The following is a 15,390-nucleotide window of genomic DNA, read 5'->3' as shown; positions in this document are numbered from 1 at the left end:
TAGTGTTTTAGCGCGGAAACGTTTTCACAAGGACAGAGGAAGGGACACACACAAGCACAACTTTTCCGAGAATGTTTCGTTGTGCGCAAGCAGAAAGAAGAAAGAACGAGACTGATAGCAGCTCTAGCGTGAGTTTTCATGCTAAAACCCTGTCATTTTTGTGTTTTCTTTCTCTTTTACTTTCTGCCTACCTGTCGTTCTTGTTCCCCTTCGAACCTTCATTCGTTTCCCAATTTCCTCTTTGTTACTCTCCTCCTACCTTTCTTTCCTTGTCCTCTTGCCCATATTGTGGCCTCCGCAACTCGGGGATGTAACCACTTTGAAGACGGTTCTGACTACCGACTGGTGTGTTACGAAAGTGCAAACGCATTTTTTTTTTTGCAATACCAAGCATTGTAAAAAAAAGGTGAATGAAGCAAACAAAGAAGAAAATCAAGATTTCTATTCTTGCTTAATAAATTTTGTTTGAAGGAAAACTAGATAGATTTATTTCTGTTTACGCTGACAATTTTTTTTTTTATTTTAAGAAAATTACCTATTGGATGTTGGTGCTCTAGCGAAAAAATTTCCCCTTGTCGAAGTGGTGACTTAAAGCGATGTTCCTTGTTCTGCTGCTCCTCATAATATTATTCCAGGATGATTGTATTATGTTATAGCTTCAAGACTAATTTTGAAAACGATTGACTACAATGAGCACTTAAGGCATACAAGGAGACGCACGAGATTCTCTGGCTTTTGCTTCACCCATTTATTTCATTCATTCGTTCATTTATTTACTTATTTATTCACGCATTCACTGTTACAAACAATTCCGCCTAGCCCAAATTGCCCGCCTAACTCATCCATTCCTGTCTTCATGTTTCTTTTACTTTCGCTAAACGTTATATTATTCTTTTGTTTACTTGCTGCAACGGCGTTTAGAGTGGCATGTTTATATATATGTGCCTCTCAAGCCAGCAAGACGCGGGAACGTGTCCTATCTGCTCACGGCTTCTTTCGACGGGTAAACCAAGCCTCACTGACACTCGTGAATAGCGGTGGGTAAGAGCGCCCCCTGCTGTGTAATGGATTGGCAGCCGTTTGAAGAGAACACCGAAGCGGAAAGAAAGAGAGAGAGAGAGTGAGAGAGTACAGACTCTTAAGCGGTAAGCGCTCTCGCAAACTGAAACGACAGTGGCGAGGCGCCGGATGTATGCCCGTTAACAGGCATTCGAGAGAGAGAGAGAGAGCAGTATAAAACTACAAAGAGGGGGGCCCGTCGTGGCGTTAGCGTTCGAAGCTCGTGTTAACGCCAGCCTGTAACACGAGCGAGCGCTTTATGGCTTTCACGATAGTCTGCGGAAACCGAAGTTTGCGTGCGTGCTGCTTACCGACTGCGCCGCATTTTGTTGCTCTACGCCGCGGAAAAGTATACGAATTAGTTTTGTCGTTTTGGCAAACCAGGTGCAAGTGCAGGCTCGCGGGCTGTGGCGTTTTATTGGACTGCGAAAATTAAGTTTTTTTTTTGGAAGCGCGTTGTGATTGCGCGTTCACGGTCGTGTTGATTTCAAGCACCCAAAGTGTTTCTGCATACGTGTGTGCGTGAGATCTCGAGCGACAAAGTTTAATGGTATCTGGAGAGGCTATAGCCTAACGACATGCTATACCAGGTGAAGGGGCGAGGAACTAAAGGAAAGGCAAAACGCGCCACAAACACATACATTTATTTGAACATGGTGTAGGCTAGTAAGGAATATCGCAGGAGTGATTACAGATGGAAAGTGAAAACATGAAATGCATAAAAGTAAGCGGGGTAATAGAAACGCAATTAGAAGTTATGCGACAATTGAGAACTGTTATTACTCTGCATTGCCAGCTAGTGCAGTGGAAACATCATTTGATGGGAGGAAACGAATATTTCCAGTAAAGAATTCCGTAAGTCAGTAAGTATGTGGGACAAAAATCTGTATTTCAATGCGTTAGTGCGAGCAAAAATTGGCTTCAGATGGAGTTCATAAGTTATTTGCTGCCTGCATCGAGCAGGAACCCTATCAGCGCCGTAGTTCAACGCAGTTCAGAGCCAAGGCACTGCCACGGTTCAATAGCGTCCCGCCGCTCAAGTCACCTGTCGTGTCGCGTGTATAGAGAGTTCAAGACAGCCGTTGAGGCTGCTAAGCGTCTTGAAGTACGCATTAAATGTGAACTAAGAGCAAATTAAGTGCGCCGCGCACTGTGGAGAGGCTTCGTGTAGCGCTGATGGTCAATTAACGAGGTATCATCCCTGGGCCTGACCGCGTAATCTACTGTGCGTTGTCACACCCAAAGTGTGTATGTGCGGTTATGCGCCAGGGCTAGGCACTAAGCCCAATATGGACGCTTTCTGCTAGTTCTCGTAAGCTTCCTTTCGCCGTCGTTACCGTTATCTAAGCTTCATTGCTTCATGTCCTTCCAGAATAAGCTTTCCTTCAGCGGTCTCAAGGCCTTAAGGGCTCTGCTGAATTTTTTAAGGACCTGTGGATTGTGCGACCGTCTTTCAGTGTTGCAGCGCGTAGCATCGCGTCACTGTGTGAATTTTCCTCAGTTTCTTTCCTCTTCCTTGTCCTTTTGTTCCCTTTTCCCCTTCCCCTAACACAGGGTAGGCAGCCGGTGCTTACACTGACTAACCTCCCTGTCTTTCCTCCCCTTCTCTCCCTCTTTCTCTCTCTCTGTCGCTCTCTCTCTCCTCAAAGTTGTCGGTTCTTCTATTTTTCACCTGCATACATCCATTTGGCCTCAATCGCGGCTGAGCACCCTACTTCACTCTTGTGTTTTTCTTTGTGAAGTTCGGATTACGCAACTGCGCCCCGCTTCCCTTTCCCACATCGGTGGCAAACAATGCTCCGGAACTGATTACATCACAATGCAATTACTAGAACGGCCGCCTAATTGACTACGTGTTTGTCAGCGATGGCAACGGGCAGCTGGAAACCATCGCTTCCAAGCGCAGTTAGAAGCATAATGTAATTCGTTCTGGCAGTAGCTCGAGCACCTGGTTCGCGTCAGCATTCGATGCGCGCCATACACGAACATGAATATTCATACATTGTTGTTTCTCTTCGTTTCTAATCCTCAACCCACATTCAGGCATCTTCCGCGCGGCTTAGTGTGACGTCACTGCCGTCGAAGAACGGGTGGTTGTGCATTCCGTACTCGTTTTATCCCTGCTAAAGCTTGTTACGAGGTCTTGTTGTGGAGTTTTTCATGTTCTTGTTTTCATGCATAATTGCTTCTATTTGCCAGCCCTAAGCTAAACTATTTCTTGCACGTCCCTGAGGCTCGCTAAGGGCCAGAAAAAACCTCTTCAGAAAAAACAGCTCGAAATGCAATTTAAACTGCCGACGGAAGGTTGCTCGTCACAAACAGCTTTTCTTTAATTTGCAAACAGAGAAAAAAAAGTGAGGCAACTGTCGCTAACTTTGTTTCCTGGCAGTGTTCGAGCAGGTGTTTCCCAATGCACAGAGAAAAACAAGAATTTCGCACCTCCTCCTCTATAGGTGTCCCGTGTCGCAATGTTTACCATTCCTGACGTGAAAAGAGGTAGGTGCGGGCACACGGTCGGGAATCTTAACTCACTTATTGAGCTTCTTTCAACCAAGCTATGCGCTGTACGTTTTACGGCGTTACCTTCTTTTTCTGCTATACTTTCGACATTGCTCTGGTTTTTCACAGGGAAGCAGTGACTTCTTTTCTCTTTGCCCGTTTTCGAGTGAGTGTGTTATGTTGCGTTTTATATCTGTCGCTGCATTCAATTTGTTCTTGAACTGTGGTTGTTTTTGAATGTTTAACACTGCACATATAGTTCACACGTTCAGGGCCAGTCGATACTTTATACGCAGTGAAAGTTCTACTAAATCGGATGAATAGATGAACAGAATTACCTTATAGAAGGAGATGATCAGGCTGCGAGATAACATTATTTTATTTACATAGCTCTTGCTCATTTTGCTGTTTTCGAATTAGTGTTCCTCGTTTACTTTCCTTTATATTGCCACCCTGCTTGGGCCTTGATGCTTGTATGTGTTGCCCGTAGCACGCTACGCAATCTTTACCTTGGAAAACTAGCATCCACAACTAGAAACCTTATTGAAGTTCCTCATTTCGCGCTCCAAATGTTCTTCCTGGGCTCCGGAAAAAAAGTTGGTGTACTTTGAAAAACTCCCATTACGAGCGCGAACGTGCGCATGCAAAGAACTATGGGAGGAAGTATAGTTTACAATATTTTTTTTTTCTTCATGCAGCCATTTATGTCTTGGTAGCAGTGATGCATTAGCGAGAGAGACATTAGGGAGGGATGCATACAGGGGAGCCCATTAGCGCACTCCAGAGAGAGCAACACGAGGCCATTTTAACGGGAATATCTGAATTACGATTGCGTTCTCATTGAATGCATTGCACAACGAAAAGAAGAAAGCATTGACAAATTCGTCGTTTATAAAGATGTACGAATGCCCACGCCAGCTAGCGATCACTCTTGTAACACAGAAGAGTAGGCGGATATTAAATCTGATTTCCGCACGTCAGCTTTCTAGAGTTTCATTTGAAAATTAGAGCAAGCTTACACATGCCATTTTCAAAAAGAAAGTGAAACGAGTGGTACCTAAACAATAAATTGAATTCTGGAGCTTTACGTGCCAAAACCACGACTTGAATGAGGCAAGCAGCAGTGAGGGGGGCACTCCGGAATAATTTTGACCTCCAGAGGGTCTTTCTCGCGCCCCCAATGCACGGGACACGGGCATTCTTGCATTTCGCCCCCATCGAGATGCGGCCTCCGCGGCCGGGAGTTAATCCCGCCACCTCGTGCTTAGCAGCGCAACGCCCTAGTCACTAATTCACAGCGGCCGATCTAGGTAGTGTGCGCGTCTCTTGTTTAACGCGAGAGCGTTGAGCGTCCCGTGTCGTAAAAACTATGGTGCTGCCGTCCGTCGTCCGCGCCGTTATCCGTCAGAAAAAAAATAATCCGCAACCACGACCACGCAGGCCATCCACGCGGCGCCGAGGCGTTACCGAAGTAATTGAAATTCTCAAAGTAGAATGGGTCACAAAATTTGTAACGTCCAACTTTCACACAACCTACAGGCATGATATGGTCGTATTGGGATTTGAATGTACGAGAAAACTTAATTTTGTTACGCGGAAACTCATACACAAACCCTTTTTTTCCTGGCTTACGGGGGGTATGACCCATTGATGAGTCACTGTTTGTGGCCTCTACCTTATGGGGGTATGAGCCATTGCTCTGCCCTGCACTGCCGCCGGGATTGACCCACCATTGTTTTCTATCGTGCTCCGTGTCGAAGAACATACGGTGTCGGCGTCAACGGGGCCAAAGGCGAAACCTTTTAAAGCAACTCTTAAAGGCGAAACTTAAGCCTGCTCCAAATTTTTATTTGCATTGGTCCTGAGCATCAACTTTCTGCTCCGAATTTCGTAACCACCACGATGTAAAAAAAAAATTACTCGAATATCAGGACATTAAGATGAGCGTGGGTAGTCGGAGAATGCTTCGATAGTATGGGGGCTAGGCGAATGTGTGTGCGTGCGTGGATGCGTGGATGTGGCCGTGGGTGGGTGAGTTCGCGCGCAACCTGCAAAGCCCTGAAATACGTCGCGAGTTTCGCGAAAGAATGTGCGGCAGTTTATTCGTACAGGGTATATCTTTCGTTATCAAAATCTTGGCGAGCATTACCTCCCTGTTCAACGAAACGCGTCTAAATCACTGAGGGCGAAGTGCAGCTTCTCGTGTCCTTCGACAAACACCGGTTACGCAGTGAAGTTTCACGGTTCAACGCACTGTTGTTGTGACAGGAGCATCTTTGAGAACTCCCAGCAAGATAGCAGTTTCCGCTTGTGAGCCTTAAAACGGAACAATCTTTACAAGCTCAAGTGTGTACGTTTATGCAAGGGCTTAAAATTGTAGAGGCATGTCTTCTGTTCTCGTCGAACGATGGTAGGGAGACGCGATTCGGCCTTAGATTACAACAAGGCTCGAACTGAACGCATACGAAAAATGCGTGCGTTGGTGCGTTGCTTGCAACCCAGCACAGCTGTAGGGGCAATTTGCTAAGTGCGGTGCAGTTGAGCAAATAGCGCGCGCATGCTCCCATTGGAGTGGCTTACGCCTCAGCGAACGTGGGTGTCAACTAAAATAGAAGTTATTGATTGATCACTGGAGAGTGTGTAAGGCTTTGAGTGAGGCTCAACCGGTTGTTTCAAATAGAAGGGCAATATGGTAGAGTTTTCTGGCGCCTGCCTCGGGCAGTTATACACAAGCGTATTGTATCTTTAAAACTCTGTGCAGGGCAGTTGAATTGTCTGGACGCTGCAAGTGTCTACTCGTATTGACTCGCGGCACCGCTCTCGATCTGCATATGCGGGTTTACATTGGCACGCTGCATAATATTGAGACATGACGTAACCGAGGTAGACTCTACCGCAATCTCTCTATCTGTACAGCGCCCGTGTATATGTTTGTGTGTGGTGTGGGTGTGTGTGTACATATAAATAGAGCCCTATTACGTATCCGTGGTGCTTTTTATTTGTTCATTTCATTGTAGTTCATTTCTTAGAGGATTCCAATGGGGGGGGGGGGGGGGTAAGTACGATTACATAGGCGTAAACAAACACTATTCCTGACAAAGAAAAATAAAACAAATAAACATAGTTGAATTATTATTCGCGCAATGCGATAGCTCATGTCAGAGCAGCAATTACGATTGACTACAACTAAATACCAAACAAAAACAGGGAAAAGTATGCCCGGAAGGAGGCTAGCAAGTATTTCAAGGACTTAATTACACTACAGTGTAGGCACACAAGCGCGGCAATAAGTAAATAGTCATATGTATAAATCAATCGCCTCGAAGTACAAGAATGGGGAGAGAAACGGCCGATAACTAAATTTTCCCATTCTGTATAAGCTCATGCTTCGCAATAGTAAACTAGGGGCGTGGACGCATATGCGTTGTTAGAAAAATAGGCAGTAATTTAAGGTAAATGTTGAACATACGCATATGATGAAGAACAAGGAGAAAGAAAACGAAATATGTATAATACGACAATTATGCATAAGGAATGCTTGGTCTTGTCGTAAGCACTTGACTCTAAATAAAGTACCACTAAATGTACCGACAATGATGTTTTGTCGCGTACGACAAAACATCAGTCGGTACATTCGGTGAGAAAAACAGAACATGAGAAAAAGTGACTTTCAAAAAAAAAAGAAGAAAGGAAGGAAATGAACTTTGGTTGTTGTCTGATTTCTACGCTAAAACATTTCGTAAGTTCCCCCGTGTATAGTTTGCTTACTCCTAATAATGAAGTTGGAGGTATGCGCTATGCCTTGTACGGTCATGCCTTTGAGCTCCGTCTGCGTGGAGCCGTTGGTGTATGAATGAACTGTCAAGCCAGATATACCTTATGAGGCGGTTGTAGTCGTACGGCATCTTGACAGTTTAATTGTGCGTGTTTTGAGAGAAATGCCGTTGAACTGATCACAGCTGAATGCCGCAGTATTACACGTTGCTGATATTCTTGTTGTCGTGTGTGTCCACCAATTCTGGTGGCTTATTACTGATGACACGACGGGTCATCGTACAACCATTGTGGCCGCGCCCGCCTCACGCACGGTAGAAAGAGAAAAATAAAAAGGAAAAGCAAATAAATATATAGATATCGACCGTAGATAATGCCATTTATGTAATTGAATCGTAAATCTGCCGTGCCCCCACACAAAACGCATCGCGTCTGACCGAGCGTAAGTCACAAATTCGTGCCGAGGCAGAGGTAAAGTAAAAACGTGAAGACCGAAATTCCGTAGCCGAGTTTCATTCAATTATCCTTATCTTTCAATTCAATTATCCTTTATCTTTCAATGACTCGTCATTCTTTTTTTTTTCAATTCAAGTGTTTGCCCTGCGGCGTTCATTTTTGTAAAAACGTGAAGACCGAAATTCCGTAGCCGAGTTTCATTCAATTATCCTTATCTTTCAATTCAATTATCCTTTATCTTTCAATGACTCGTCATTCTTTTTTTTTTCAATTCAAGTGTTTGCCCTGCGGCGTTCATTTTTGTTTCCCTTAGATTGCTAGACGACATCATAGATATAATCAAATGTCTCTGACCTTGCGCCAGCCACACGTGGACGATCTAGGGAGGTGGGAACGCATTGTGCCCACCCGACCACTGAAAGTTACGTCACCACGTCTGGAACATCATTGCATCGCTCCCGTGTATACGTCTGGTCGCTGTGTTTTGTATAGGTCCCTTCGGTGTCGTAATGTGGCCACCGTTTCTATATTGACGCCCAAAGCGCAGCGGCGATAGCGGGTGGGGGCGTGCTTCCGAATGTGTCGATGAGACGGTGGGAAATTTGGGAAAGGTGAGCGGGCTACATCGTAACCTGCAGTGTGAATCAACTATAGGGCAAATTATCACGTTTCGTGACGACAGCACCGGTGCTCGGGTAATTAAGGGCGCCCGCATCTCCAGTGGGTGCGCTACATTACCCAAGAACAACAGTTTCGATAATCCCTTGTAGCAATACAAATTTACGGACTTCTACTGATACTGAAGAATTGCAAAAAAAAAAAAATCGTGAGAATTTGGGTGCACGCAAACACCATAGCTTCAAGCGCACCGAACTAAATTTCGAGAACTGTGTTTATGTGGGTGCGACAAAGTCAAAGAACTGTATGGTTCGTTGGCATTTGCCCGTGTGGCGCTAGTTGTGCCAGCCTAACCACATTTATCAGAACCAAGATGTCGTCTTGCGGACGCTTGGAGAACTTCTCGGGGTTATCTCGCTTGAAATGTCGCCAACAAGACCCTCCTGCTTGATTATTTATTTATTTATTTATTTATTTATTTATTTATTTATTTATTTATTTATTTGTTTGTTTGTTTGTTTGTTTGTTTGTTTGTTTATTTATTTATTTATTTATGTATATTAACACATTCGCTCATTTTTGTACCATGCACTTGTTAAAGCATACAATGCTTCAACGAATAGACCTTAAGGTACATACCATCAGCAGATGCTTTACACTGTGCTACATAGTTAACTAGGACACACCCGTCATGCTTTTTCCAGCCTGCTAAGCTGCGACTGTAGGAAAAGTACAGATCAACACAACTCAAAATATAAACGGCGAAAATTCGGTTTATAAAATCGTTCGTTTCAAAGCAGCATTATCCCCCAACGTTTTCAATTATCCCGTAGTGCTGCTTTTTAGGCAGCATGCTGTGCATAAAGATATGCCCAGTTCGTGAAAATGTTCCCGAAAACGTAGATTGCAGGCATTGTAGAACTGTACCTGTTGACCATTGCTACGCTTCAAGAGCATTGTCGAACAAAACACAACCTATATGCTAACATGATTCGCCAGCGAGACAGAAAAAGCGCTGTCGGTGCAAAAATAAAACTGCAGAGCTACAGAATGCAGTCGTTTTGGTCAATTTTATAAAATTCAGTTGCAGTGCAATGGGGTGGCCTATGACGAAGCAGAAAGTCGCGGAAACGCGGGAAATTGGCTCCGTGCGTTGCTCTGGTAAAGCTTGAAGTAATGATTCAATATGACGTTTTGTAAGTATCCCTCATGCTTTCTCTTGCTGTCATACCTTCCCTTGGTTTGTTTGTATCACCTATCAATTTAAACTTTTCCTTGTTTGCTTGTATCGGAAGCACAAAAGGTTGGACAAGTCGATAGGTATTCGCGGCTGAACGGAATCCCGTATGCAATCTATTCCCACGGGAGATTAACCGGTGTGCACATTGAGTGTGGCATGCACTATCATACATTTAAAAAAAAAAAGCACTTTTACAAAAGAAAGAAAAATGAAAAAAGTACTTACCCTTCTAACTTCCCTTGTGGCGCAAAGTCAAGCTAATAATTTAGTTTGCGTAGGCAGCCATAGGGCGGCATACAGATAACGGATAAACACTTCCAGTTGTCCAAAGAGGACGTCTGCATAGAGGGCGTCCAAAGCTCTCTTATAGGAGTGATTAGTGCTCTACATAGAAGCACCACTACAAAAAACCACACTAAAAGCGGTAACATTATGAAAACTAAAGTAGGTTTCATTCAATAACGGCAAACGACGATTTGGCAACGGAAATGATGTTGCGCAGTTATCTCTCCATATTGCCCACGAAATCATATCGATGAGACAATATTCATACAACTTTCACTTAATGAGACAAGTAAAGCGCAATACCCAGCGCAAAATTAAAGAAATGAGCGAGAACTGCACTCGTAAACTTTTTATGTAAAGAACGACAGTCAAGAAAAGTCGCAGCAGTGAAGCCAAGTAAGTCAATAAAAAACTTCAACTCAAACTTCGTCGGTTTGTCTACTGCTTCCAAGGGTGATATTACGCTTCGCACTGATCGACTAAGACATCGCAGCTATCTTTGCAAGTGGCTCATGCTGTGGAGCCAGTTTAGAGCATTCTCTCATGACACAAATTCAAATATAAATCAAAAGTAAAGTTATCAACAGCAAATGGTGTACACTTATTCTCGTGTTTACGGCGAGAGCAATTGCAGAACGAAAGAAGAAACTCCTCCTATAAAGGCACCGGGGAAAGTTTGAACTTCACCAAAAGATTGTAGGCAAAGAAAACAATATCATAATCAACTTAGAAGAATACAAAATACCTTCAGTCCTGCTTATGGTGCAGAAAACATCGGTCACAATAGAAAATACCTCAGGCAGCTGCTAGTGAGAGGAGTATATTATTCATTCCAGCAAGGAACAGTACGAGGCGAGCGTCGAAAGTGTTAGCAAACTTGCGGCGACTAACTCGAGGCAAACTGACAGAAAACATGGAAGAATGGGCGTGAAGCAGCGGATAGAGGAGGCTGGAGCGGGAGAGAGGCGGTTCGCATCTAGACTTCGAAATGGCAGCCACTGAGAGGAAGCGGTGGTATTCAAGTACCCGCTTCCCGACACCTCCTCTCCCCTTCTCCCTTGTTTCCTGCCGCCATCCAGAATTCGCCATGCACTTCCGATGCTGCTAAAATAACACCGAAGGACACTTCAAGGCCGCTAGAAGCGACAACGGTGTCAGAAACAAGCGAGAGCGCACTCGACCCACCTAGCATCTTGACGACGGCGCGCTTGGAGCCCCCGCCGGACTGCCGTGGCGTGCGCATGGGGACCATGGCGCTACTCCTCGGGTGGTGGCTCTTGCCGTTCATATCCGGCGAGCAGTCGCGCCGCGTGGCCGCGTTGGAGCGGCGCAGCTGCAGCCCGATGAGGATGTACAGCACCGATATCACACTGATGGGCAGAACAAAGAAGAGCACCGTGGACACGGTGAACGCGTGCTCCACGGGCCGCTTGAGCATGCACGCTGCCGTCTCGGGCAGGAAGCCCGACCCGTCCGCGGTGCGCTGGTACACGATGCCGAACTGCAGCGCCAGCGGCACGGCGAACGCCCCGGCCACGATCCATATCCCCACTATGGAGCGGATGGCCCGCGGCAGCTGAGACATGGTGTGCGCCCTGAGCGGGTGGCAGATGGCCACGTAGCGCTCCACCGTGAACGCCGTAATGGTCAGTATCGAGGCGTTGGTGGACATCTCCGAGGTCAGGCCCCGGAGCACGCAGAAGGCCTCGCCGAAGGCGTACGGGTACTTTCGCCACAGCTGGTACATCTCCTGCGGCAGGCCCAGCAGCAGGAGCAGGAGGTCCGACACGGACAGGCTGAACAGGTAGAAGTTGGTCGCCGTGTGCATGTACCGGTTTCGCGCGATCACGATGCACGTGCAGACGTTGCCCGTCACGCCGGTGACGAGGATGACTGCGTACACGACGGTCATGGCGACCACTGTGGTCAGCGGCTCCTCCTCCTCGCCTTCCGAGAGGTAGAGCGGCGAGCTGTTGTCGCCGCTGCCAGCCCCGGTCCAGTTTCTCGACGGCCACTCGTCCGCCGCGGACAATTCCGAGGAGGAACTGGTGTCCATGTCGTAGGCCATGGTCTTTTACCGAGTGGCAGTGACCGGGGGCCGAGATACCGTGATGTGGGAAAGCCACTACTGCGTCCTTTCTTTTTTTTCTCTCACGCTCCTCCTCTTTCACGGTCGCTGTCAGCACGGCATAACGGACGAAGCGCGCGCGGGCCGGGAGAAGCGAAAACGGCGGTAAGAGACGCGTCCTGTCCGGGAAACTGACGGAGGAGTTTTGGTCCCGATTTCAAACCCCGGCGACCGACGCTGCGCCTGGCGAAGGGAAAGAAAGGGGAGCACTTGGGGGAGAGGAGGCTCGCGAAGGGAGGGAGTTTGCGCGAGCTGCATGGCTGGCGCGAGCGCGCGCCCCCGGGAGAACCAATCGAAAGAGAGGATGCGGACGAACTCTCCCCAAACTCTCTCCGCGCATTTTGTCTCTCCTCGTCCTCTCCTCAGGCGCCGGGTACAGGGACAACGGGAACGGAGAACGGATGGTGGTTCGACGAAGTGACAAAAAAAGAAAGGGAGGGGGGAGAGGGGAAGAGCTATATTCAGGCTGTTGTCTCTCTATATAGAAAAAGGGCTGCGTGGGTCTCATCTTTTTCTTTTTCTGTTTGATCCATGGCATTCGGTTTTCCATCGTGGCCTTGGTGAAGGTCAGTGGATCGGCAGGAAGTCTCGGCGTTTTCTTCTGCGTTTGGTTCGTCCTTATTTTGGCCGCTTTGATTGGGCTGTCTTGCTTGATTTACTGAAAGAAGGCGTTTGTCCGGGATCATTTGTTGGCACTTTCCGCTACCAGCGTCGCTCTGACATTTTTTAAGTATTGCAAAGGGATATTCGATAGCATTACATGAGTCCTCACAACGCGCCTGGTTCATTCGCAGCTAGAAGAGAAGCTATATGCGAAGCTAAAGTTCCCGGAAGGCAGCAGCATATGCTACAGCTATACTGTTCCGTGATACTTTTTGGGTAGTAGCCTGTATATGTGACTTCGAAGCCGTCAGCACGAACGTTCTTCTCAACAGCGAAAAAACGAAGAAACTCAACATGTAGCGAAAACAGGAGTACATAACTAACACGACAAGTCAAACAACTGAAAAGAGACACCTTGTAACATCAAGCAAACAAGCAACAACACACTGGGCGATCACAAAATCACGTGGCTCAATGAAACTCTTCGCAAAGAATTGCAAGCGTATGCATACATATAAGTGGAAAGCAAGAAACAAGAATGGGGGGAGGGGGGCGACAGCTAAGTCACATTGGACAAATGAAACATGTGAGCATGACTACGGAATCATTTTTTTAAATGTTTCGCTAAAAGATCGCATGTTATTAATTTCAACCATGTCGCTTTGAAGTTCGTTCCAAGCTGCTATTTCCGGTGGTAATGCCAATTTATTAAATTCGTTTGTGCGGCCAAACACACATGTGAAACTCTATGTGTTATGTGAGCGGCGAGATGCGCGAATTGGCTGGGCAAGTGTAATGTGATTGCGTGTTAACTGTGAGTGATATTACCCAGTAAGCAAAGCAGTACTATCGTCCTTGCTTCAAGAGATGGGAGTGACAGTGATTTCTTTGTAGCCGTAAGGCTAAAATGCCTACTGTAATGTTTGGCGATGAAGCGTGCGGTATGGGTTTGAACAGGTTCGAGAGAACTGATTAAATATTCCGGATGTGGTGATCAGATGCTTTAATCAGTTAATTACCAACATATCTTATATGTTAACAATGAGCTAAATGTCACAGCAATAGTAAATTGGCACACAAACAAGCATCAAGTGGAAGCCTATTTCATGGTAGCAGAACATACGTGAACACTAATAGTGCAACATAAGAGGCATCAAAGATATCAGAGTAATTGAGAACATCGCCTACAAGTTAGATCGCGTATTGAACTTGTATGTAGATGAAACTGGTCATTTAGAAAGACGAAACAAGTCACGCCTAGCTCCACGAATTACAGGGTTGGGACTTGTGAGGCCTGATTCACAGAGCCGTTCTTTTTTTAGCGCCCTGTCACGTCAGCGTCACGACAGCAGCATTTGTCAGCAGAGCGTTTCCTCACTGGTTTCTCCTTTAAAAAATGACGCTGACGACGTTAATAGCATCAAGCAATGTCTTTGCCATGCTGTTTTAATGCAATTAACGTACTATGATAACATATCTTAGGAACGTCACCCAGTTTTCGGTACGTCTCTCCACTTGTCCTCGCCTAACCTTTTGCACGCCGACCTAGATCACTGGGTAGTCCATGGCCTAATGGGTATAGCATCAGGCTGCTGGGGTTATGGAACCGGGTTCGAACCCAACCGTCGGACCAACCTGGGTCACTGGGCATGTGACATTGAGTATGGGCTCCTCTTGAGTGACAATAAAGAAAATGGAATGAATGAATGAATGTTTGTTTCACCTTGAGTACAATTTCAAGAAAAGTGCAGGGGCAACTTTATTAAAAACTTTATTAAAAAGAATGGTCCGGCAGTTTTGTTGTAGAGACCTCAGGTGGCGCCCACCACAAAAAAAAAATCCTTTCAAATTTCTCCGGTGCTGGGCGTTATCGAACCCGCGTGATCATATTCAAACAATCCTCTGCTCTACATGACGTCAGGTGCGGCCTTCGTGATGGCCCCACTAGATAACGCTGTGTTTCCAGAGGGAAGCACGACAGAGGAGCACGGCTTCATAGACGCCTTGTACACGACACGTTTCGGCGGTGGCGCTTCAGTGCTAATCGCATTAAAGCCGGAATTAATCATGAGATGCGTTCTGCCAAAGTTTTTTTAATGCACAACGTTCAGGAAAACACTCTCTTCTAACAGACGCCGGTGCCATGACGGTGACGGGACGGGGTGGACGACGCCTGCGTGAATCGGACCTCAGTAACGGCAACCGGGTTTACTTTGCATTTTCTGCAGACCTCCCGCGCAGAGGCCTTTAAGCTTTTATCAGAGTGATGGCTCTTATGGGTTCACTGCTTCAGTTGTATTGATGCTTGCCACTGGCACCGGGGCCTGCAGACGTCCGTCGCAGGAATCGTGAAGAAATGGAGGAAAAGAAAAGGCGCGGTCCCGTCGGGATTCGAACACCGTCCCCACAGAGCAGCAGTCGGAGGCTTTACATTTCAGCTACTGCGCCGAAGCTTCAGGGGAGAAAAAAAATATATACTATGCCTGGAGAACGGCGTCACGCCCCAGTTTATATATATACCGGCATCGAAGTGAAACAACATAAAGGAAGCTAGGATAAATATCAGCAAATGTCCATAATGCTGCGTGCCGCTACAAGGTAGTGTATGTAGCGCACTGTTGAAATACTTTATTTATGTTTTATGTTTGGTTATCATTACAGTTGAATCATGGCAGACTCTGTACCTTAATGCATCATATCAGCCGTAGTTCTTTTTGTCTCTATAAAG

General features: G+C 46.3%; 1 protein-coding gene across 1 annotated transcript in view; it reads right to left on the bottom strand.

Annotated features, from left to right (window-relative positions):
* Positions 1–11,999, bottom strand: part of LOC135903751 (pyrokinin-1 receptor-like) — a 407,309-nt gene extending 395,310 nt beyond the window's left edge. The window contains exon 1 of the mRNA XM_070525621.1: positions 11,117–11,999. Within this exon, the coding sequence (XP_070381722.1) occupies positions 11,117–11,999 (883 nt within the window). The remainder of the gene's footprint in view (positions 1–11,116) is intronic.
* Between the last annotated feature and the right edge of the window lie 3,391 nt (positions 12,000–15,390).

This window comes from Dermacentor albipictus, chromosome 9 (genome assembly GCF_038994185.2).
Source record: "Dermacentor albipictus isolate Rhodes 1998 colony chromosome 9, USDA_Dalb.pri_finalv2, whole genome shotgun sequence".
Classification (NCBI taxonomy): Eukaryota; Metazoa; Arthropoda; class Arachnida; order Ixodida; family Ixodidae; genus Dermacentor; species Dermacentor albipictus.
This window is presented reverse-complemented; position numbering and strand designations above follow the sequence as displayed.